Raw genomic sequence first — 19,364 nt, 5'->3', positions numbered from 1 at the left:
AGAGGGAGAGTCTCATTTCATACAAGTGCATTTGTTTCCTCTCCTCCCCTCCTCGATAAAGAGGCGAGGAGGGGACGGAGGAGTTAACAAACCAATTGGGAATCTCCCAGTGTCCCTGTGAGCTCCCTGTTTAGTCATGTTTTGGAGAGTAAGGGTCAGAGTGGTCTTGTAAGTCTTGGTAGTTAAGGGTTAAAGCGAGTAGTCTGTGGTGAAGTTATGGTCAAGCTGTATAGTCAGTCTGTATGGCCTGGGTGCCAGTCTGTCAGAATGTCTCTTTCCGGTCAACAGGCTGTATAGTCATGTTGAGGGTGTGTCACGGCTACAGTGCATCTGCTCTGTGTGTTCAGTGTGACAGTGACAGATGAAGCTCTCCCCATGACCTGGCTACCTGCCTCATATACATGCTGTCACACACAGGGAGGGAGAGGACGAAAGAACAGACACAGTCACAGAGAGACAGAGACAGAGAGAGAGAGAGAGAGAGACAGAGACAGAGACAGAGAGAGATAGAGAGAGAGAGAGAGAGAGAGAGAGAGAGAGAGAGATAGACAGAGACACAGAGACAGAGAGAGAGAGAGAGAGAGAGAGAGAGAGAGAGAAGCCTGATCACTAGAAATAGACAGCGATTTCGGACATTTGAAAAGGTCCTGAGAACGTCAATATATGCCTTCATCGGGATTGCCCAGCACTGGGCGCGAACTCGTGATGCTTGGAGCCGGAGCGCGCTGCTTCGATCACTGTGCCACCGCAATTCACAATGCTCTAGCAATCCGTGAGAATACTTGATGATAGTTGATGGAAACAGTGTGTTGTTTTTAATTAAACCATAGCCTAACCTTAACCCTTCGTAATTAATACCTAAAACCCCTTTTTTATTATTCAAATGTTTCTTTATTATTCAAAATATGTTGTATGTATTTTCTTTGTTGTTGTTTTGTTTATTGGGGGGTATTTCCTTCCTTGTCCTTTTTTCATTTTATTTTCAATCGTAGGCATGTAATACCATTGACAGCCGTTACAAATAACCACATTTCGAAGGGAAACTATGAGATCTTGTTGAGAGAGAGATAGACAGAAAGAGACAGAGATAGAAAACATCTCCTGAGTTTGTGTGTAAGAAAAGAACACCGTCTCTTTAAAGAGTTGCCCTGCGTTAGCAATGAATTCTGGCAGGGATAGAGTCTGTGTGTGTGTCTGCTCTGAACAGGCCTTTTATTTTTAGCCTGGTATAAACAGTCCCAGTTGGGAGCCCCTGCCTAGTGCCTGGTCCTCAGCCCACCTCAGCTCACAGACACACACACACACAGCGCACTCTGTAATCTAACTCAGACAACCCCACCAATTCACCAGCACCACAGGGCCCCACCCATGGCTGCCCATAGGGGGGGGGGGGGAAGAGAGAGAGAGAGAGAGAGAGAGAGAGAGAGAGAGAGAGAGAGAGAGAGAGAGAGAGAGAGAGAGAACACACAAACCACTGTGCCTGACTCTGCCCTTTATTCTAGTGTTATACCCACTGACAGCAAGGTGATGGATGGCTGTTTCAACTCCCTGTTTGAGCTAAAACCATGCTGCCATTCTCTCCCTCTACTTTGCTCTTTCATTTCCCATGCTATTAAGCTATAGGGCCTTGCTCTTTTATTTCCCATGCTATTAAGCTATAGGGCCTTGCTCTTTCATTTCCCATGCTATTAAGCTATAGGGCCTTGCTCCCTCTCTCTTTCAAAGCTGTAAAACAGTACTCCCTCTCTCACTCTCTCTCTCTCTCTCTCTCTCTCTCTCTCTCTCTCTCTCTCTCTCTCTCTCTTTCTCGTTGGTTTGCAGTGACTGTGCAGAACATTGAGTGATACAGAGCTATAACCCAGCTCTTAACGGCAACATAAACCCCCATTTCCTCCGCACTATGCTCTGCCACTCACAGCCCCTCCACCCTTTCATCCCCCCAGCCCACTTTTTCTTATGGGGAGAGGGGGAGGCGGGAGAGGCAGAGAAAAGGGTCTCCTGCTGTATTCTGCTTGTTCTGAGAACTGTGGGCCGTAATGTACTCTGACAGCTTGAGGAAAAAGACAATTAGCCATTAACAGGACTGGGAGAACGAGGAAACAGGGAGGGGGAGAGGGGGAGACAGGGAGGGCAGAGAACCAGGTGGAAAACAGTACACTCAGTTGTCCCCATAGGATAACCCTTTTTGGTTCCAGGTATAACTATTTTGGGTTCCATGTAGAACCCTCTGTGGAAAGGGTTCTACATGGAACCCAAAAGGGTTCTACCTGGAACCAAAAAGGGTTCTTCAAAGGATTATCCTATGGGGACAGCCAAATAACCCTTATTGGTTCTAGATAGCACCTTTTTTTCTAAGAGTGTAGGGTGGAACTGGAGGAAAAGTGGGGGCTGGGGTGAAGGGTATTTGGCTGGAGGGAGAGTATACAGTAGGGTATAAGATCTAGTTACAATACATTGGGTCAAGGGTAGGTGAGAGGTTAGTAAAAAGGTAGGCATTTCTCTGATGGGTATGCTGGTAGTTTGTACTGTATATTTACATTTAGACGTTAAGGGAACAGCTCCACACCTCCCTGCTCTCTCTAGGAGCTCAGTGACTCACAGTGACTAAATCAGAGGAAGGGTGTGTGTGTGTGTGTGTGTGCACGCTGAGAGACGCTGATGGAATGTGTAGCTCTGGGCTATCCCTTTCCAACACAGTCATTGCCGTCTGTCTATCTCTACCCACACTCCCCATGTCTCCAGCGTTGCCATCTCCCTACAAACTGACCGCAGCTGGCTCGCCTTGATGACATCACACCATGACATCATCCACACAGGAGAGGACATCCCATTCCTCTCAGGGTCAGGTGTAGGGATTTGTCCTGCTCTACCCTGACCTTCAACCCTACACTGTATGTCTGGTCACAGACATCTGGTAGGGTCAGAGACTACACAGCTAGACTCATCTCTATAGGTGATCTAGACTTGGGTCTAACTTCTTATCCAGGTGATATAAACATCCATCTATCTAGGCTATGTGGTATACACTGAAATGATCCCCAGGAGATAGATTGAATGTAGAAGGGAGGGAAGAACAGTCAAGCTGTTAGTGTGTGTCATTACTAGGTGGGGTCATCGAGACCGTCACTGATAGTCCTGCACTTTGAAATCTATTGAGAGCAGATGTGATTGTGTGTGTTTCCTGTGCCAGTCCTGTCTAGCCGCTTACACCCAAACCTGATGACCCGGCAACTTTCCTGCAACTTCTTTGTTTCCATGTGTTGTAGTATATGTGTGTAGTGGGGTGTGTGTGTGTACAGTATTCTCTCCCTCCCTCTGTGGTGTGTGTGTGTGTGTGTGGGGAGGGGAGGTATACTATATACTGTATCAGTGAAAGTTTGTATGTAAATGTCAGGTCCAGATGTGTGGCTGTGATGTCATGTTTGAACAGCTGGACCACAGCACAGTTCCCCACCCACTGATTCAAACACTCTTTGACCACAAACACTCAAGGTGCCTAAAACATGCCCACACAACATCAATGACCGTATAGGGTTCCTGACCAAACCACATGAGCTGAACTCATACAGGGCTGACCACACACAGTTAGAGAGCCAATGTCATTAGTATCAGACAAACCAAGTGACACAGTCTAACTCAGTGTTGTAGCTGCCAGGTGGTTTAGTCCTAAAGCACATTTCAACAATGCTCCAGGCCAACAGCTAAATCAGGCCCCTCGCTGAACAGAACAAACCTCTGATTGTGTCCACTGCAAAGTCCTGACTGTCAGGCAGACAGAACAGAGAAGAGAGGACAGTGCCTGACTGATTATATTATCACAGAGCTTCAATGTTGCCGTATTGTCACAATGTATTGGTTCAAACTGGATCTTAGTCAGGTCAAACCACCTCAGATGGAAACATCACATGAAAGATGGTATAGTAGTAATGTAGTCGTAATATAGTGGAGGCAACTAAGTATGATGGGATGACAGGGGTGGTTTCTGAGTAAGACAGAGAGAGAGAACAGTCTGACCAGTGTGAGTCCCAGGTAGTTGTAACACATCATGCCTGGGATCATCCCCCTCTCCTCTCCTCTCATCCGCTCCAGACCAGAACACACCTGCTCTTTGTTAGACGCCACATAGCAGACAGTCCTGGAGAGAAAAAACCACCCCTCCGGCTACTGAAAGGCATGTGGTCTTTCTCTGTGCTGGATCTGTGGTGAAACACACAGGCTTTCCTTTCTCTGTGTATGTACTATGGAACGTTGGGCTGTATCATTACTAAAGTGGGTCTATGAAAGAGAAATATCTACAGTCCTTTACAAAGAAACTGTATGGAAAAATACATGTTCTTTGTACAACACCACATTGAAGTAACTGACAATTCAATGCTTCAAAGGATAAGCCCAAAAGTATACAAAAATATCTAAAGAACAAGTTATAACCCAAAGTACAATGTTGATACTAAGTTGACCACCACTTATATGAGAGGTGGACATGTTCCTTTACCTGAGTGTACTGCCCAACTTGCTGTGTGGAATCCAAGGTTGAGCTGCAAACTACTCCACTAATAAAAAAACGATCTTCCCAGCCGCTGGCGATCTCTCAGAGGAAAAGTAGAGAAAAGTCAGAACCTTGAAGCCGTAAGAGAAACATCTGTAGAGCGACAGCAGGAGAGAGAGAAAACGGTCCGACTTTGAAGTCTGGACAGCACGGTTTGATCACAGCACGAGTGTGTGAGGAGTGTGTGTGTGAGAGCTGTGTAGGAGGCCGGGCGTGCTGGAGCGGGTACAGACACACACACAGGCGGGTTAGGTAAAGTCCCAGACGCTTGGGGGCTGAACCAGACACCGGAGCTCCAGCACCTGGCCATGGCCCTGCCCACCCCTAACCCCCCTTGCCCTCTCCTGGCCTGGACCTATCCCTCCATCCCACCCTCCCCCTGATCCTAGCCTATCCACTCCCACCTCTTAACCTTGTCACCAAATACCTCCACCCAACCCCCATCCACTCCCTGCTGCCCTATCTCTCTACCACTTTATCTCTCTCTCAGTTTAACCCTCTCATTACTGCCCTGTCTCTACCACTTCATCTCTCTCTCAGTTTAACCCTCTCATCACTGCCCTGTCTCTACCACTTCATCTCTCTCTCAGTTTAACCCTCTCATCACTGCCCTGTCTCTACCACTTCATCTCTCTCTCAGTTTAACCCTCTCATCACTGCCCTGTCTCTCCCACTTCATCTCTCTCTCAGTTTAACCCTCTCATCACTGCCCTGTCTCTATCACTTCATCTCTCTCTCAGTTTAACCCTCTCATCACTGCCCTGTCTCTACCACTTCATCTCTCTCTCAGTTTAACCCTCTCAGCACTGCCCTGTCTCTACCACTTCATCTCTCTCTGTTTAACCCTCTCATCACTGCCCTGTCTCTACCACTTCATCTCTCTCTCAGTTTAACCCTCTCATCACTGCCCTGTCTCTACCACTTCATCTCTCTCTCAGTTTAACCCTCTCATCACTGCCCTGTCTCTACCACTTCATCTCTCTCTCAGTTTAACCCTCTCATCACTGCCCTGTCTCTACCACTTCATCTCTCTCTCAGTTTAACCCTCTCATCACTGTCCTGTCTCTACCACTCTTCCCAGTCTTCCTCCATCTTCCATTCTTTCTTTTTTCCACATCTATCGTTCCTCCTACTCTATCATCATTCCCCAGTGTTTTGCTTGTGGTTCTATATATCCTCTATGACTGCCTGCATTATAAACTTCTCTTACCCTACAATCTTCTCCCCCGCCTCTCTCTCTCTCAACGTGGCACAGGGCTGACTGCAGTCTGAGGGTAGTGGTTAGTACTGGAGAGCTCAGGGCAGGGTTCAGACACAGACCAACTACCACATAATCACAGAGTCCAAACAGAAAGAGAGATAGGGAGAGATAGGGAGAGATAGGGAGAGATAAAAAGATAGAGAGAAGTCTAGCCCTTCAAGTCTCTCTCCACTGCTTTTTTCTCCACCTTTCCCTCTTCACTTGCTTCAACACGCTATCTCTGTCACATACTTCGGTTTCCTCCACCATGTGAGCTTATCTAGGACAGCTTGTTGCACTCTTCCTCTGTTGATTCAGGCTTTGTCTCTCCTGCATGCAGGTAGATAGCGACAGCTTGAGGAAAATGTCCCTGTAATGTTGCCTTTCCATTACTTCAGTCAGCCACAGGCAGCTGATCTAACAGGGTCAACGGTAAATGCTGGTGTTTTTATCTCTCCTCTGATCCGGAGCTAAAACCTGACAGGGAAACACACTGAGGCTGCCTGCCCTGCCAGAAATGTGTGTATCAGTGCATGTGGGTAGATGTGTGTGTTGACAAGTCAATGTGCATGTTTTTTTTTAACACTCATCAGGATGCATTAGTCAGTGCAAATGCATGGGCATATTAATTGATTTGGTGTGTGCTGATATGCTATGGATGTGAGTCCTGTGAGACATGTTGCTACACATGCAGAGATACAAACAGACATAAATGTGTGCTTGCATGTTGAACAGTCGCTGTGCGTTTTTATGTACGCGTTAGCCTCATGCTGATACTTGCAATACATGCTGAGTGAACTAGCTCAAAGGTACATTCATTTGAAAATATGTACAAGTATGATTGTGTGTATGTGTATGTGCGTGTATGTGTATGTGCGTGTATGTGTATGTGTGTGCATGTGTGTCACACAAAACTGAAGTTAGAACATGCTGAGCCATGTTGCACTGAATACATTTTGCGTGTGTGTGTGCAGACTTGCATATATGGTGTGTGTGTGTGTGTGTGTGTATATGTTTATATAGCTTAAGGCTGAGCTCCTCCCTCCCTATCTCTCTGCTCTTCCATTGGTATGTGAGTGATGGGAGGGGTGCTGCATGTCACAACATAGCTTCACTACTGAGCACAATGTCTACCCACAGCGTATGACTGGATCTGTGTGCGTGCCTGTGAGTTGCCCATAGGCTTTTACAAATGTAAATGTAGTACTAAATATAGATGTGTGTATTAAAGTACCTTTCCTATGAGGTGAATGATTTCACAGCCTCTGAAGCACACAGGCCTTCTCTGACTCTTTCACCTCGGCCCTGGTTATGAAGGATAACATTATTGGTTTGGTTTGGGGGGAGTGGACGGGTGGGGGCCCCTAACTGCCACGTGCCTCCAGACCCAGTTAGGCATTAATTATATAAGGGTCACCTCACCCCTCGACCTCCTCACCCCAAATTCTTTCCCTTCCTATTTCCTAACCAAGATCCAGAGGGAGCAGGGAGATATTAGAGTGGAAACCACACCCCTGGTCTCCCCTAATTGAACACAGAGTCACACAGAAACAGACTGACTGGCTAAGTGGAGTATGGGCAGCAGGCAGCAGGCAGGCAGGCAGGCAGCAGGCAGGCAGGCAGGCAGCAGGCAGCAGGCAGCAGGCAGCAGGCAGCAGGCAGCAGGCAGCAGGCAGGCAGGCAGCAGGCAGCAGGCAGCAGGCAGGCAGGCAGCAGGCAGGCAGGCAGCAGGCAGCAGGCAGCAGGCAGGCAGGCAGCAGGCAGCAGGCAGCAGGCAGCAGGCAGGCAGGCAGCAGGCAGCAGGCAGGCAGGCAGCAGGCAGCAGGCAGACTGAACGGTGGCCATACTGTAGCAGCATACAGCTCCACACAGCCAGCCACATTAATCAACACTTCCTCTCCCAACCAGCCGGCAAACACTGTGGAGCCGGTTGCCATGACAATGTCAGGCCGGCTAGCAGGAAGAGGACACACCTAAGGGACCAGTGTGTGTGTGTGACTGGCCCAGGGTCTGGTCTTACTATAGTAGCTGAGGTTCAGTACAAGTAGCTGGCATATGTAGATGTGGCAAACTGTAGATAACACATCAAAATGCATATTGTCTATCTGTATTAATAATATGTACACCCCTACCTCCAGCCCTCCTAAAAGCCCAGCTGTTTTGGAGGATCTTCTGAAGCGTGAATCCTCAGAGGACCCCAAACCCATCCGCACTGATATCTCTCCTCCGAGCTCAGTCAGGATTCCACAGCTTTTTCCTGTTCCTTATCTACGCATGGACATCACAATTCCAAGGCATAGTATACTAAGTCTAGGGAGAAGGTCCGGAAACTGTAGGTGTTATCAGTAGGCTCTGTGTCACTAAACTTTATACAAACCAAGTGTGTGTTCATGTACATGATGTGTGTGTGTGTGTGTGTGTGTGTGTGTGTGTGTGTGTGTGTGTGTGTGTGTGTGTGTGTGTGTGTGTGTGTGTGTGTGTGTGTGTGTGTGTGTGTGTGTGTGTGTGTGTGTATACTGTACGTTTTGAATGGTCATCCTACTCGGAATTCCAAGTCAGGAACTCTGGCCTCTTTCTAGAGCTCTGGCCTGAAGATCACTGACGTCATGATCCGACCTTGTTTTTTTCAGTTCCCAGTTGTCTTGAAAGCACCATAAATCTAGAGAATGCCAGACTTTGATGACAAAGTGAGCACAGCATTACAACGGTGAGCCCAATTTTTTTTTATTGTAGTCTGCTGCATAAATTATGTAATATGCCAGGGAGATATGTATACTGTAGCTAAGAAAGTAATACTAAGTGTATGTTGTGTAGTAAGCTGTTAGTAGCCCATGTGTCTCACCCTAATAATTTGGTTCCTTTCCCCCTCAGAATATAACCTACTGTTCTGACTTGGTGGTGCACATGTCCTGTAGCCTATAGCCTGTTTTAGAGAAATGTAATCATCAAATATTGTAAAAGCTTTCATTGTCTGCTTATATGCCCCCGTTATTTATCCTATGGTTCTGACTTGGTGTACAGGGAGAACACTGTAAGAACGTTCTGAATTCTGTCGCTGTACATTTCAAAAGTGCTGAACAAATAGTTATACCAACTACTCAGTCATGAATGTCTTCATCGAAATTACATGCGCTCATCGTTCCCTTATGCCATAGTTTGTACATCTGAATTGTTAAATTGCTTATATAGGTCTGTCTCATTAGTATCTTATTAATCATTTTAGGCAATGTTGGAATGATTTCATTGTTTTGCTTACTTTGTGTATTATAATTAGCTCCATGTGCTTTTCTTCACGAGGAGGGGATACTATATGATGTTGTTGGGTCTGTAACCATGTTTGCCAGTCTCTTCCCATTCAAATATTTGTTTTCAACAAAAAGTTCAGTACTAGAGCCATGTAATTCCTGTTGATATTGCCAGGGATGTTTTGTTTGTGCAATGCGCTGTCTGTGCATCAGTATGTAGCCTATAAAAGTGGATCCTCGTGATTGTAGTTTCCTTCCATTTTAGACCACATAGTCCTAATAAAATAATAAAATGTTGTGTAGTGGCTTTGCTGGCATGCATCTAAACAAATTGGTTGAGTACGCCCCACCAATGCTAAAATCGCCTCTGACAACCACGACTATCCTCTCAGTACTATGGCATTCTTACCCCTGCCCGGACCCTTATCCCAGGGAGAGAGAGAGTTAAGTGGACGGAGGCAGACTTCTCCCATAGAAGGCCTGTAGAATACCATGAAATGACCTTCCTTCTTCACAGAGAACACAGGTAATGAATATTGACGCGAGCGGATTAGCCATACTGTAGATACAGCATGGTACTGGAGATACCATCTCTCACCCTTTCTCCCTCTCCGTCATCCCCCTCTCCCTCCCACATTCCAGACATGCCTTAGGGAGACAAAGAGGCCTCCAGGACGGTCACACAAAGACAGCAGCAGCAGCTATTGTCTGTCAGGACTGAGAGGAGAGGAGAGGCCTGGGCGTTAGCATGCCAAAGGAGACAGCCCCACTGCTGTCTGGCTCTCAGACCACACACACACACACACACACACACACACACACACACACACACACACACACACACACACACACACACACAACAGACAAATAGACAAACTCAAACACACACAAATTTAAACAAGAGTGACTCAGAAGTGCTGACCCCAATAGGCAACAAACAGTGTGTGTGTCAGATTTGACAAGATTCCAGCATACTCTATAACCACATAGCTCCAGCCCTCTTCATACCTTCCCACAAGCTGACAATCGACCATAAAACATTAATCCGAAGGAACATTCTCTATGCCTGGTTGACGTCATGTAAAAAACAACTCCAATATGCAGCCTGTCAAGCTGCCAGTGCCAGACCTGGATGTAGCTTGTGGATCTGATATCCTGCAGCGGCGAGTCATATGACACTGCAACAGCACCCTCTGCTGGGCGAAACTCAAAACCACCAAAACAAATGATCCATCTAATAGGCACGTCTTGTTTCCTGCCACATCCTCATACTCACAGGCCTTAAACCAGAGGAGGACAACAGGGGCTCCACGGTTTTCTTTTGCTCCTGCCCAGATCTAACACACCTGATAAACGTAGCAACTAATCAGGGTTTTCAATTTAGCTGTGTTAGTGCTGGTCCCTCCAAGACTGGAGTTGCTCAACTCAACAGTGTTTTTCCATGCTCCTCCAACTGCAGACTGGAAGCTGAGAAGGAGTCAGGAGTCAGGACTCCAGGCCGCAGCACATAGCTAACAGCAGCACATAGCTAACAGCAGCACATAGCTAGCAACAGCACATAGCTAGCAGCAGCACATAGCTTAGTGCCACATTACCCCACTAATCTCTCCTTATTCCAGCATTCCTGTACACACATAATATTTCCCAAGTCCACCTGACACAGATAACTGTCGGATTACCACATGACGCAATCCTCAGGGATCACAGAGAAAGCAGGAAAACATGACAGTGAACATGTTCAACAACCCACACACACACAGCAGGGGTTGGAGTCTTTTAGAACCTGGAGTCTGGAGATATATTGTGCTGTTGCAATTATTGCCCATATAAATACCAGCTTTCTATTATCTGCGAAAACAACAACAGCACAGACCTAGTGACCCGCAACCTCTTTCCATGCATGAGGGATCTTCAAGCACCACTTCATACAATATCTTGCTTGACATCCTCACAACTGACACACTTCCATGCTTCATCAGTTGAATGCATTCAGTTGTACAACTGACTAGGTATCCCCCTTTCCCTTTAATTCTACACCATCCAACACCAAGACACAGAAATCGCACACACACACACATGCTTGCATACATACACACACACACACACACACACACACACACACACACACACACACACACACACACACACACACACACACACACACATGCACACAGACGAGTAAAGTCTCCACTCACTGAGGTGTAGGCGGTTTTTCCCAGGCTGTGGTTGTGATTGAGGTTCTGGTTCTCCTGCTCTCTGCTCTGCAGCCCCGCCAGGTGTCTCTCCAGAGCTGCCCAGTCCATGGTGGGCAGGGACTCTTCCTCCACAATCTCCTCCTCTCTGTATCCCCCCATCCGTCCTCCTATTCCCCCTCCTCCACCACCAACCCCTCCTCCAATGCCACCTCTTCCCCGGGTGGAGCGCCTGTGGCTGGACTTGGTGGCTCCCGTGCCCCTGGGTAGGGGCCTGGTAGGGGAGTGGGGCAAGATCAGGTTGCCATTCTGTTTCAGTTCCTCAGGCACGGCAGCAGCGAAGGTGGCTGTGTGTCTACTGTGAGTAGGAAGGGGTGGAGGCTTCACATCCTGGAACTCCTCGGCCAGGCTGCGGCTGTTCACTGGCTTCCGGAAGCCTCCGCCTGGCGCCCCTATCCCCCCCACAACTCCACCCTCCTCCTGGCCAGGGGGCTGCTGGGAGCTGTAGTCATCCCCGTACTCACTCTTCCACTCCTCGATCACCTTCTTCTTGTACTCCTGGTAGTCCTCATCCTCCTCATAGTCCTCATCCTCCATGGTTGCCAGATCCAGGGAGGGAGAGGATTTGTAGTCCTCTTCTAAGGTTGCCAGTTCCAAAGATGGGGAAGATTTGTAGTCATCCAGGGTTACCAGTTCAAGGGATGGGGAGGACTTGTAGACATCCAGGCATGCCAGGTCTAAGGAGGGAGAACAGGGAGTCACCTTGTTGGAGTTGGACTCGGAGCTGGAGCGACTGGAGGCGTCGCTCCCCAAGTCCATGCCATCCTCCCGGTAGTCCTGCAGCGGAGAGAGAAAGAGGGATGGAGAGAAAGGAGAGAGAGAGGAGGAATAAAGAAAAATAGATGAAAATAGAGGTAAGAAAGAATGAGAGGTGGAAAGATAAATTATGATAGTGAGATAAAGATAGAGGTTGAAAGAGAGGGAGGGAGGGGGGAGAGGAAGAGAGAGACACACAAACAGAGAATTTAGGGAAGTGTGCATACAGAGATTACTGTTGTGGTTTGAGACCAACAACCACAGAACACTTCCTGCCCCGGTAGAACTTCCTTCCTCTACATTCATTTCCTTGGCACCGTTTCAGTCCCTCTCTGACGCACTCTCTCGTCTACTCCCTGAGACAACCTCTCCTCTCCTCCCAGACTCACTCTCTCCTCCTTCTGTTTGTTCATATCTGAGGTTTGCATTGTAACAACTGATCCAGAGAGAGAGAGAGCAGTTATTTCTCCTATCATCACACATTACACACATCTTCTCAAAGTTTCCCATTTCAGATTGTTAATCAGATGCAGATGCTGTCACAATGTATTTCCTTATCTGTGTCTTTGGCAAAGTCATCCCAACAATAATGGTCAATGTGAGGAATACCAATCTCTTTCTCCAATCGTCCAGAGGTGAATGACACTGGCTGACATTGTGCCATGGCTCTATATATAACATACATTGCAGTGGCTGTGAGTGACTTAAACAGATGAGTCCAGGGTGGCTGTCTAACCTTGACTGTCTGCAGTGTGAGGCCACAGTGTGTGTTGCTGTTGTTGTCCAGTGCCAGAGCAATCACTGTCTGATTGATTACCAACTTAATGAAAATGCCCACCTTGTTTATGGGCCCCCACAAATCTCAGCATGACCTGAACCTCTTTGAGTATTTTCACCTCTTTTTTCATCGGCTGCATTAACATAGTGCCTGGCATCACTTAAAAAAGTTAATGAAAAACAAGCAGCAGCAACTTATTCAGAGTCACAACCGGAAGAACACATTGTTATGCATCCAACACACTAAGAGTGATTGATTGATGATGTTTATTGTCCTTCAAGAGGATTTTTTGTTCTTGTGGCCTGTTAATTTTGAAATACAAGAATGAGGTTCACAAAGTGTTGAATATCAATTGCAAACCCTGACATTAAAAACAATCAATACAACCACCAACATAGACAAGCTCCTCACCAGTAACACTTTTTTCCCCAACCACATTCGGTAAAGACTTATCTTAAAGGGATACTTAGCATGCTAGCAGACACCCATAGATCATAGATTTCCAATCATTGCGCTAACGCTAGTTAGCATTGACTCGCGAAAATACTGCTAACTTCCTTCATACTGGACACAGAGACATACAAATGGTCTCCACGAGTTCATCTTAAAGGTCTGTTTATAACTATGTAATAACGGTTAATATGCAGTTTATATGCATACCTGCATATGAAATGATAACAGCACCACATCCATACACATCACACCTAACCTTATGTCTGTGTCATCACTGTGACTTTAGTCGCCAGCTGAATTAATCTACCCAGTGATTCAAAGCTGTGACTCAACTCCTTAGAGACATTCAATGTATTGACGCAGTGCAACTATATAGAACACAACTTCATTCAGACCTAAGAAACCATTTTTTTTAACGGAACATGAACCATTGTTCCATCCAGGGCCTTGGATTAAAAGACAATTTCTGCATCTTTATAATGATTTGCTCATTCTAGGCAATAACCATACAAGCGCTTTATAGCAAAGATCCTTGATTGATAGATTATTCTACTTCTTTCTGACACTCCCTCCCTCCATCCACCGGGACTGCTATTTAATTTATTCTCCCAGACCCAGACAAACCAGTATAATCTGGAGGGTGTCAGGCTGGCAGTCGAGCTGTTGGCAACAGTGGCTCACTGTAACTCGCACTCTCGCAAGATGGCAATGTTTCGTTACATTGATTTTATATTGTAAATGTGGACTATTTTAATAAGGACAACATCTGAAAAGGGGGTTGCCACACCGATTCATAGCTTGCACCTAGTGTCAATGTCATAGTAGGCTAGTTGACGTCTAGGCGGGGGGCATATGCGCGTGCGTCCTGCACCTCCCCTCATATCCCCGAGTCCACTCACGTTTATGATTAAGATTCGAGATCAGAATGTTGTGTAGCCTACATGTAACATATCGCCTACATGAGGTCATAAATCCATGAGCAGAAGTTCAAAGAGTGGTGTGTTCGTTACAATATGGCTACAATGTAACAAACCTTACCAAAATGCTCATCAAAAACACCGGCTCTTTCAGTGATCCATCCCGCCGCTGTTATTCGAAATTCTGCCTGCCATTCCACGATTATTCAATGACGGATTATATTATCCTACTCTGCACATTATAAATAAGAAGCTAGATAAGCGATCATGGCGTGTTTCCTTTCATCTCCAGCCATTGAAGTAGGCTACCACGCAGCCTATAGTGGGGAAGCCGTGGGAATCCGTTTTGAATCTCAACCTGCGAGTCCTTAAAAGGGCAACGGCTCCATTGGTGGGGAAGAGCGTAGACTAGCCTCTATAACTATTCTAAAAGAAAATGAAACCGCTCTAGGCCTATCAAACACGTCGGAATTAAAGTAATGCTTCCAGTTCCTGTATTATCATATTAATACAATTTTTGGCGTCGGTTCATGTGTAGCCTTATTATTTAAAGTGATTCAGAAGGCGAGAAATCCCGTCAGACAGCTGGGCGGGGGAGCGGTGGGGCCTGCTTTGGTTGATCCTCTCTGCGATTAACCTCGCAGCCTACACTGGGTGGATTTGGCCACACAATACATGCAAATTGACAGCTGCGCGGAACCCCACCCCGCCAGCGAGGCGGGTGTTTTGGGTTGAATTATTGTCTTGGAGGGGACACTGGCCACAATAATAAACCCCTGTCATTTTAATGTAATTGTGAATAACACCAGTTTTGCACTTGCTTAGTAGGCTAAATGGGCATTACATTTAACGCCCATGCCTCTTCTCCCAACATCACTGTCATTTAGGCAACCCAAAACACTGCTCTGTGTAATAGCCTATCCCCTGGGGTAAAGTGTGTTCAGTTAATGCAAATTAATACAAACCTTTATTGCAGGTAAATATCAACTTCATAAACAGATAGAGTGCATATAGCCATTTGCTGAGTCATTCATCCTCAAATGATGTAATGTTCCTAAAAAAAGTCACTGGAGAAACCTCATTTCCCCCGGCAACAGCGGTGACAGAACCGCCCAATTTCACAGCACACTGACTACAGGGTTCCTAACAATAGACCACACTGCACTACATATCAATAATAACGGTTTACCCCTCCATGGTTAGGCTGCTCTAGGCTATTGAATAGACAGCTATCCTATAATAAACCAGCCCAGCCACACACTGTGCTAATGATAGTCTACTAACCTGCAAACGCCCTATAGTAAAATGTCTGAATGACAGAAAACAGCCTATTCTAAATACATATATGTTGACCGATGACCTATAGAAGACATGAAAGAAGGTAATGCAAATAGCCAGCCTATGGGTTGCATAGTTAGAACAACAAACGCATCACCAATACTTACTGTCATTTTCTCTGTAAAATATCTTGTCTCAAGACATCTTAAAGTCAATACTAGACAACAATTGGATCTTTATTTGTCAGTATAACTCGGTAGATGGTAAGGATATTATCCGCTACCCGGAGATATTACAAGAAGCCAGTAGATTGTTGAGAACGTATGCCAGTCCAGTCATTGCTCTGTGTGTATCCGCCGCGGAACCCAACCCTCGAGCCCTCCGGAGGCTGAGTTTAAAAAAAAGACGCGTTAAAAAATCTAAAATAGATCCCCGATTGTGCGAGCGCCCTGTTCGCCGCTCCTCTCTTCTCTCCCGGTACAGATGTCAAACGTTGTTTCTACCGTTGAGTGCATGCACACACAGGCTCATACAATGATTGGCGAGAGAATGTGAATGTGTCAGCCTCACACATACTGTATCTCTGCTTTCCAGTGCACTCAACTAAACGCTCACACATATGCAAAGAAGCTCCCTGCCACAGCGCGTCTCAACTTTTCCAGCGCTCTATCGCAGCAGGCTGCTCTGAGGACAAACTGATGACAGAACAGTAGCCCTGCCTTCTGCACTCACTGACCTTGCGAATTGTATATTGAGGTAAAACGAAAGACAGAGAGCGAGAGAGAGAGAGAGAGAGAGAGAGAGAGAGAGAGAGAGAGAGAGAGAGAGAGGGAGAGAGAGCAAGAGGGAGAGAGTGAGAGAGTGAGAGATAAAGAAAGAGCCCAACACTATATCTAGTTGAATAATTCAAGATGCCCTGGTGTTCTGAGTAGGTTTGGAAGAGTTTCTGTCACACTGTGAATACATAAGCTATAAGCAGCCTTGGACATCTCAAGGATACCGTTGTCATGTCCTTCATAATTGAAGTTACTTGACTTTTCACAAGTGCCTTGACTTGATGGAAGGCTTGTTAGTGCTGTGTTGATGATCATAAAGATAAATCAAGTATTCTGGGCAGAGGGTGTTTTGGCCCAGAGGGTTTTGGTCTGTTTTGTTACCAAGCTCTGGTGAGTCACAGTCTTTTGGCCAGACTGCCATGCAGTCCGGTGGCACTGGGCAGCACTGTCCACAGAATTCACTGGATGACACCCTATTCCATATAGTGCACTACTTTTGGCTAGAGACCTCTGACATCTCATTCTCCATCTCACTTTTGGCCAAGGAGTATTCTCCATATAGTGCACTACCTCTATCCAAAAGTAGTGCAGAATACCCACTGGGCAAAAACTGGTTGAATGAAAACATTTTCCAAGTCATTTCAATCCTAAAAATCAATGTGATGACATTGAATCAACGTCGAAAACTAATTGGATTTGCAAAAAGTCAACTTTTAACCTAGATCCAATGACATGGTGAAATGTTTTGTTGATTTCACGTTGAGTTCACATTAGTTGACAACTCAGTAGTTGTACTGATGTCTGTGCCCAGTGGGTAGGATGTAATCTGAGATTTACCACTGTTGAATTCACCCCATGCACATATGGACAGCTGCACTCACAGGGTTGAGACAGGGTTAACACAAACATGTTATTCCTCTGACATGTTTTCTGATTGGAACAGCTGGTAGCGTAGCATTTTTAGATGGGTATCAAACTAACACAGCATTACAACCACCTACAGCACATGTAGGCCGCCACATGTCTTCTGTAGGCTGCACGGCCTAGATTTGATCCTCTAAACATACTTTATTGAAGGAGGATGGGAGCGGAGCGGTCTACAGATATATAATTATATAATAGCAGCACAAAGGATTACGTCCTGGTAATGAAAGAGCACTACTTCAAAGACCCCTCACTGAGACACTCTCCTCGCTACAGAGGGGACACCACCATCAAGGATCTCCCCAAAGAGAGAGGCAACGGGGCACTATCCCTATCTCCCCCTCATACCCCCCATTCCCATATTTCCCGCTTCCCCCACTTCTCATCAGACAAATCCCCCAAATGCCAATTGGTCACAGAGGCAGAGTGAGGAACCAGATAGTTAAATGCCTTTAGGGAAGCTGAGACACTTTTGGGTTCCTCATCTAGGGAGGAACGTGACGCGGGTGAGTTAACACTCTCACCAGGCAATTAGCTTGTCAACAGGAGGATAATGTAGTGTGTTTTAGTCCTCTATGTACCACTACCCCCCCACATCTACACCCACACACCCTCCACTGCGGCACCCAACATTTTTAAAGTTCCTTTATTACCTCCCTTCAAGTAAAGGCCACTGCAATTCTTTGATCCAAAATGTCTCTCCGCCCTTTACAAATTGGACCAGAAAACATCTGTGAGGTGTTAGAGAAGATCTCAAATGACATGATAGAGATGTCCATGTCAGTTCACTCAGAAGGCTTTTGATCGATGTCTTCAACCAACCTTCAAAAGAAGACCGTACTGCAGATTACTTTTACTGTACTTTTTGCTTTAGGACAGGTAGTCAAAGGAAGTTCACCAGTCAACATCATACAGTTCGGTTCACCCCAGGCATCTTCAATCAATAAACCCTGTTGTGTTTCTCTCACTGTGCCCTGCAATGCCAATGAACAGTGAGATGGCTATGAAACTGCCAGCCAACAGGCCTCACCCGTCATATGGGCGCTCGGAGGGGCACAGAACTCATCCCAGATCTACCTGGAACTGCCTATTTGCCAATCCCACAGAGCTGGGCTGCATGGTGAAGCTATCTATCTGACAGATATCACTGAGGTCCTATTACTGACAGAGAGATAAGGGCTAGAAAAACCCTTTCAGATAATACTGGAAAAACAGGGAACATATCCATCTGCTTATATCCGTCTCACAGGCTTTTAAAAACAGGCCGCCTGACAGTCGGTGAGAAATGGAAGCTGTCTGCCTCATCAGGAACTCACCCACTCTGACGGAGGAATACAGACAGTGACCTTGGACGCTTCCACAGAGAACTGTCTCTCTCCTCTTTCTTTCGCTCTATCTTTTTCTTTCATGGCAGAACAGGAGGAATTAAAAGAACACCCTTGATATAAGACTTGAGTTGAAACATACAACAGAAAATTCACAAACAGGACTGGACATGGCTGTGGTACAACCTTCAAGCCTTGAGTGGGGAAATGACCCGTTAGGTTAGGAGAAACTAAATCCCACATGGGGACTCTAACAACCCTCTCCTCTCAGGTCACCATCTCCTGCCATGTCTTGTCAGGTGGATGGGTAAAAAATATCCAGACCTGAGACTGCTACAGGGCGACGATCCCCAGATACCAGATACCAACTTCCTGTACCCCAAGATAGGAGCATTGGGAGAGGGAGACAGGGATGTCAGATGTCCACAATGGAGATCTGACCTTTGACTGGCTGAATGACTCACTGGTACTGAATATCAACAGGGTATGTGAATGGGAAGGACAGGTATTCAGCCTAACAATGTAGTATGATGATTGCCTCTGTGTCAAAACTATGTGAGTTTAGAGAAAGCGGTTAGGGTGTGTGTGTGTTTCATGTTGTTTCATGCAGAATGGGTTAACTGAGGAAAGCTGCTTGGATTTAGGTTGATGATTAACACCTGATTCTATCATTGTACCCTTTGATATGATGAACAACGTTAGCTGTTAACGAAGTGTGAAATGAGTTGCTAGGAAAACATCAAGTCGCATGTTTTTTTCCCCGAACAGTGTAGAAACTCATTCATTAGATTAATTTAGATGACAAGCACATCAGACTCGCAACTGGATCCTATCTGTGGAGTGTTCTTTCCTGGGTGAAATATAATTGGAATGC

General features: G+C 46.2%; 1 protein-coding gene across 3 annotated transcripts in view; it reads right to left on the bottom strand.

The window, feature by feature from the left end:
- The window catches only part of LOC121565274 (schwannomin-interacting protein 1), a 326,929-nt gene that overhangs the window by 30,445 nt on the left and 277,120 nt on the right, over window positions 1-19,364 (bottom strand). Inside the window, exons 1-2 of one of the 3 annotated variants that reach the window (XM_041876059.2) lie at window positions 15,633-16,190; window positions 11,227-12,060 (exon numbers count right to left, since the gene is read on the bottom strand). In XM_041876059.2, coding sequence (XP_041731993.2) covers window positions 11,227-12,060; window positions 15,633-15,638 — 840 coding nt within the window. In that variant the 5' untranslated portion in view covers window positions 15,639-16,190. Of the gene's footprint in view, window positions 1-11,226; window positions 12,061-14,308; window positions 14,726-15,632; window positions 16,191-19,364 lie in introns of those variants that run through there. The other 2 variants (XM_041876058.2, XM_041876056.2) reach the window with 2 other exon arrangements.

Source organism: Coregonus clupeaformis, chromosome 5 (assembly GCF_020615455.1).
Source record: "Coregonus clupeaformis isolate EN_2021a chromosome 5, ASM2061545v1, whole genome shotgun sequence".
NCBI classification, from domain to species: Eukaryota; Metazoa; Chordata; class Actinopteri; order Salmoniformes; family Salmonidae; genus Coregonus; species Coregonus clupeaformis.
This window is presented reverse-complemented; position numbering and strand designations above follow the sequence as displayed.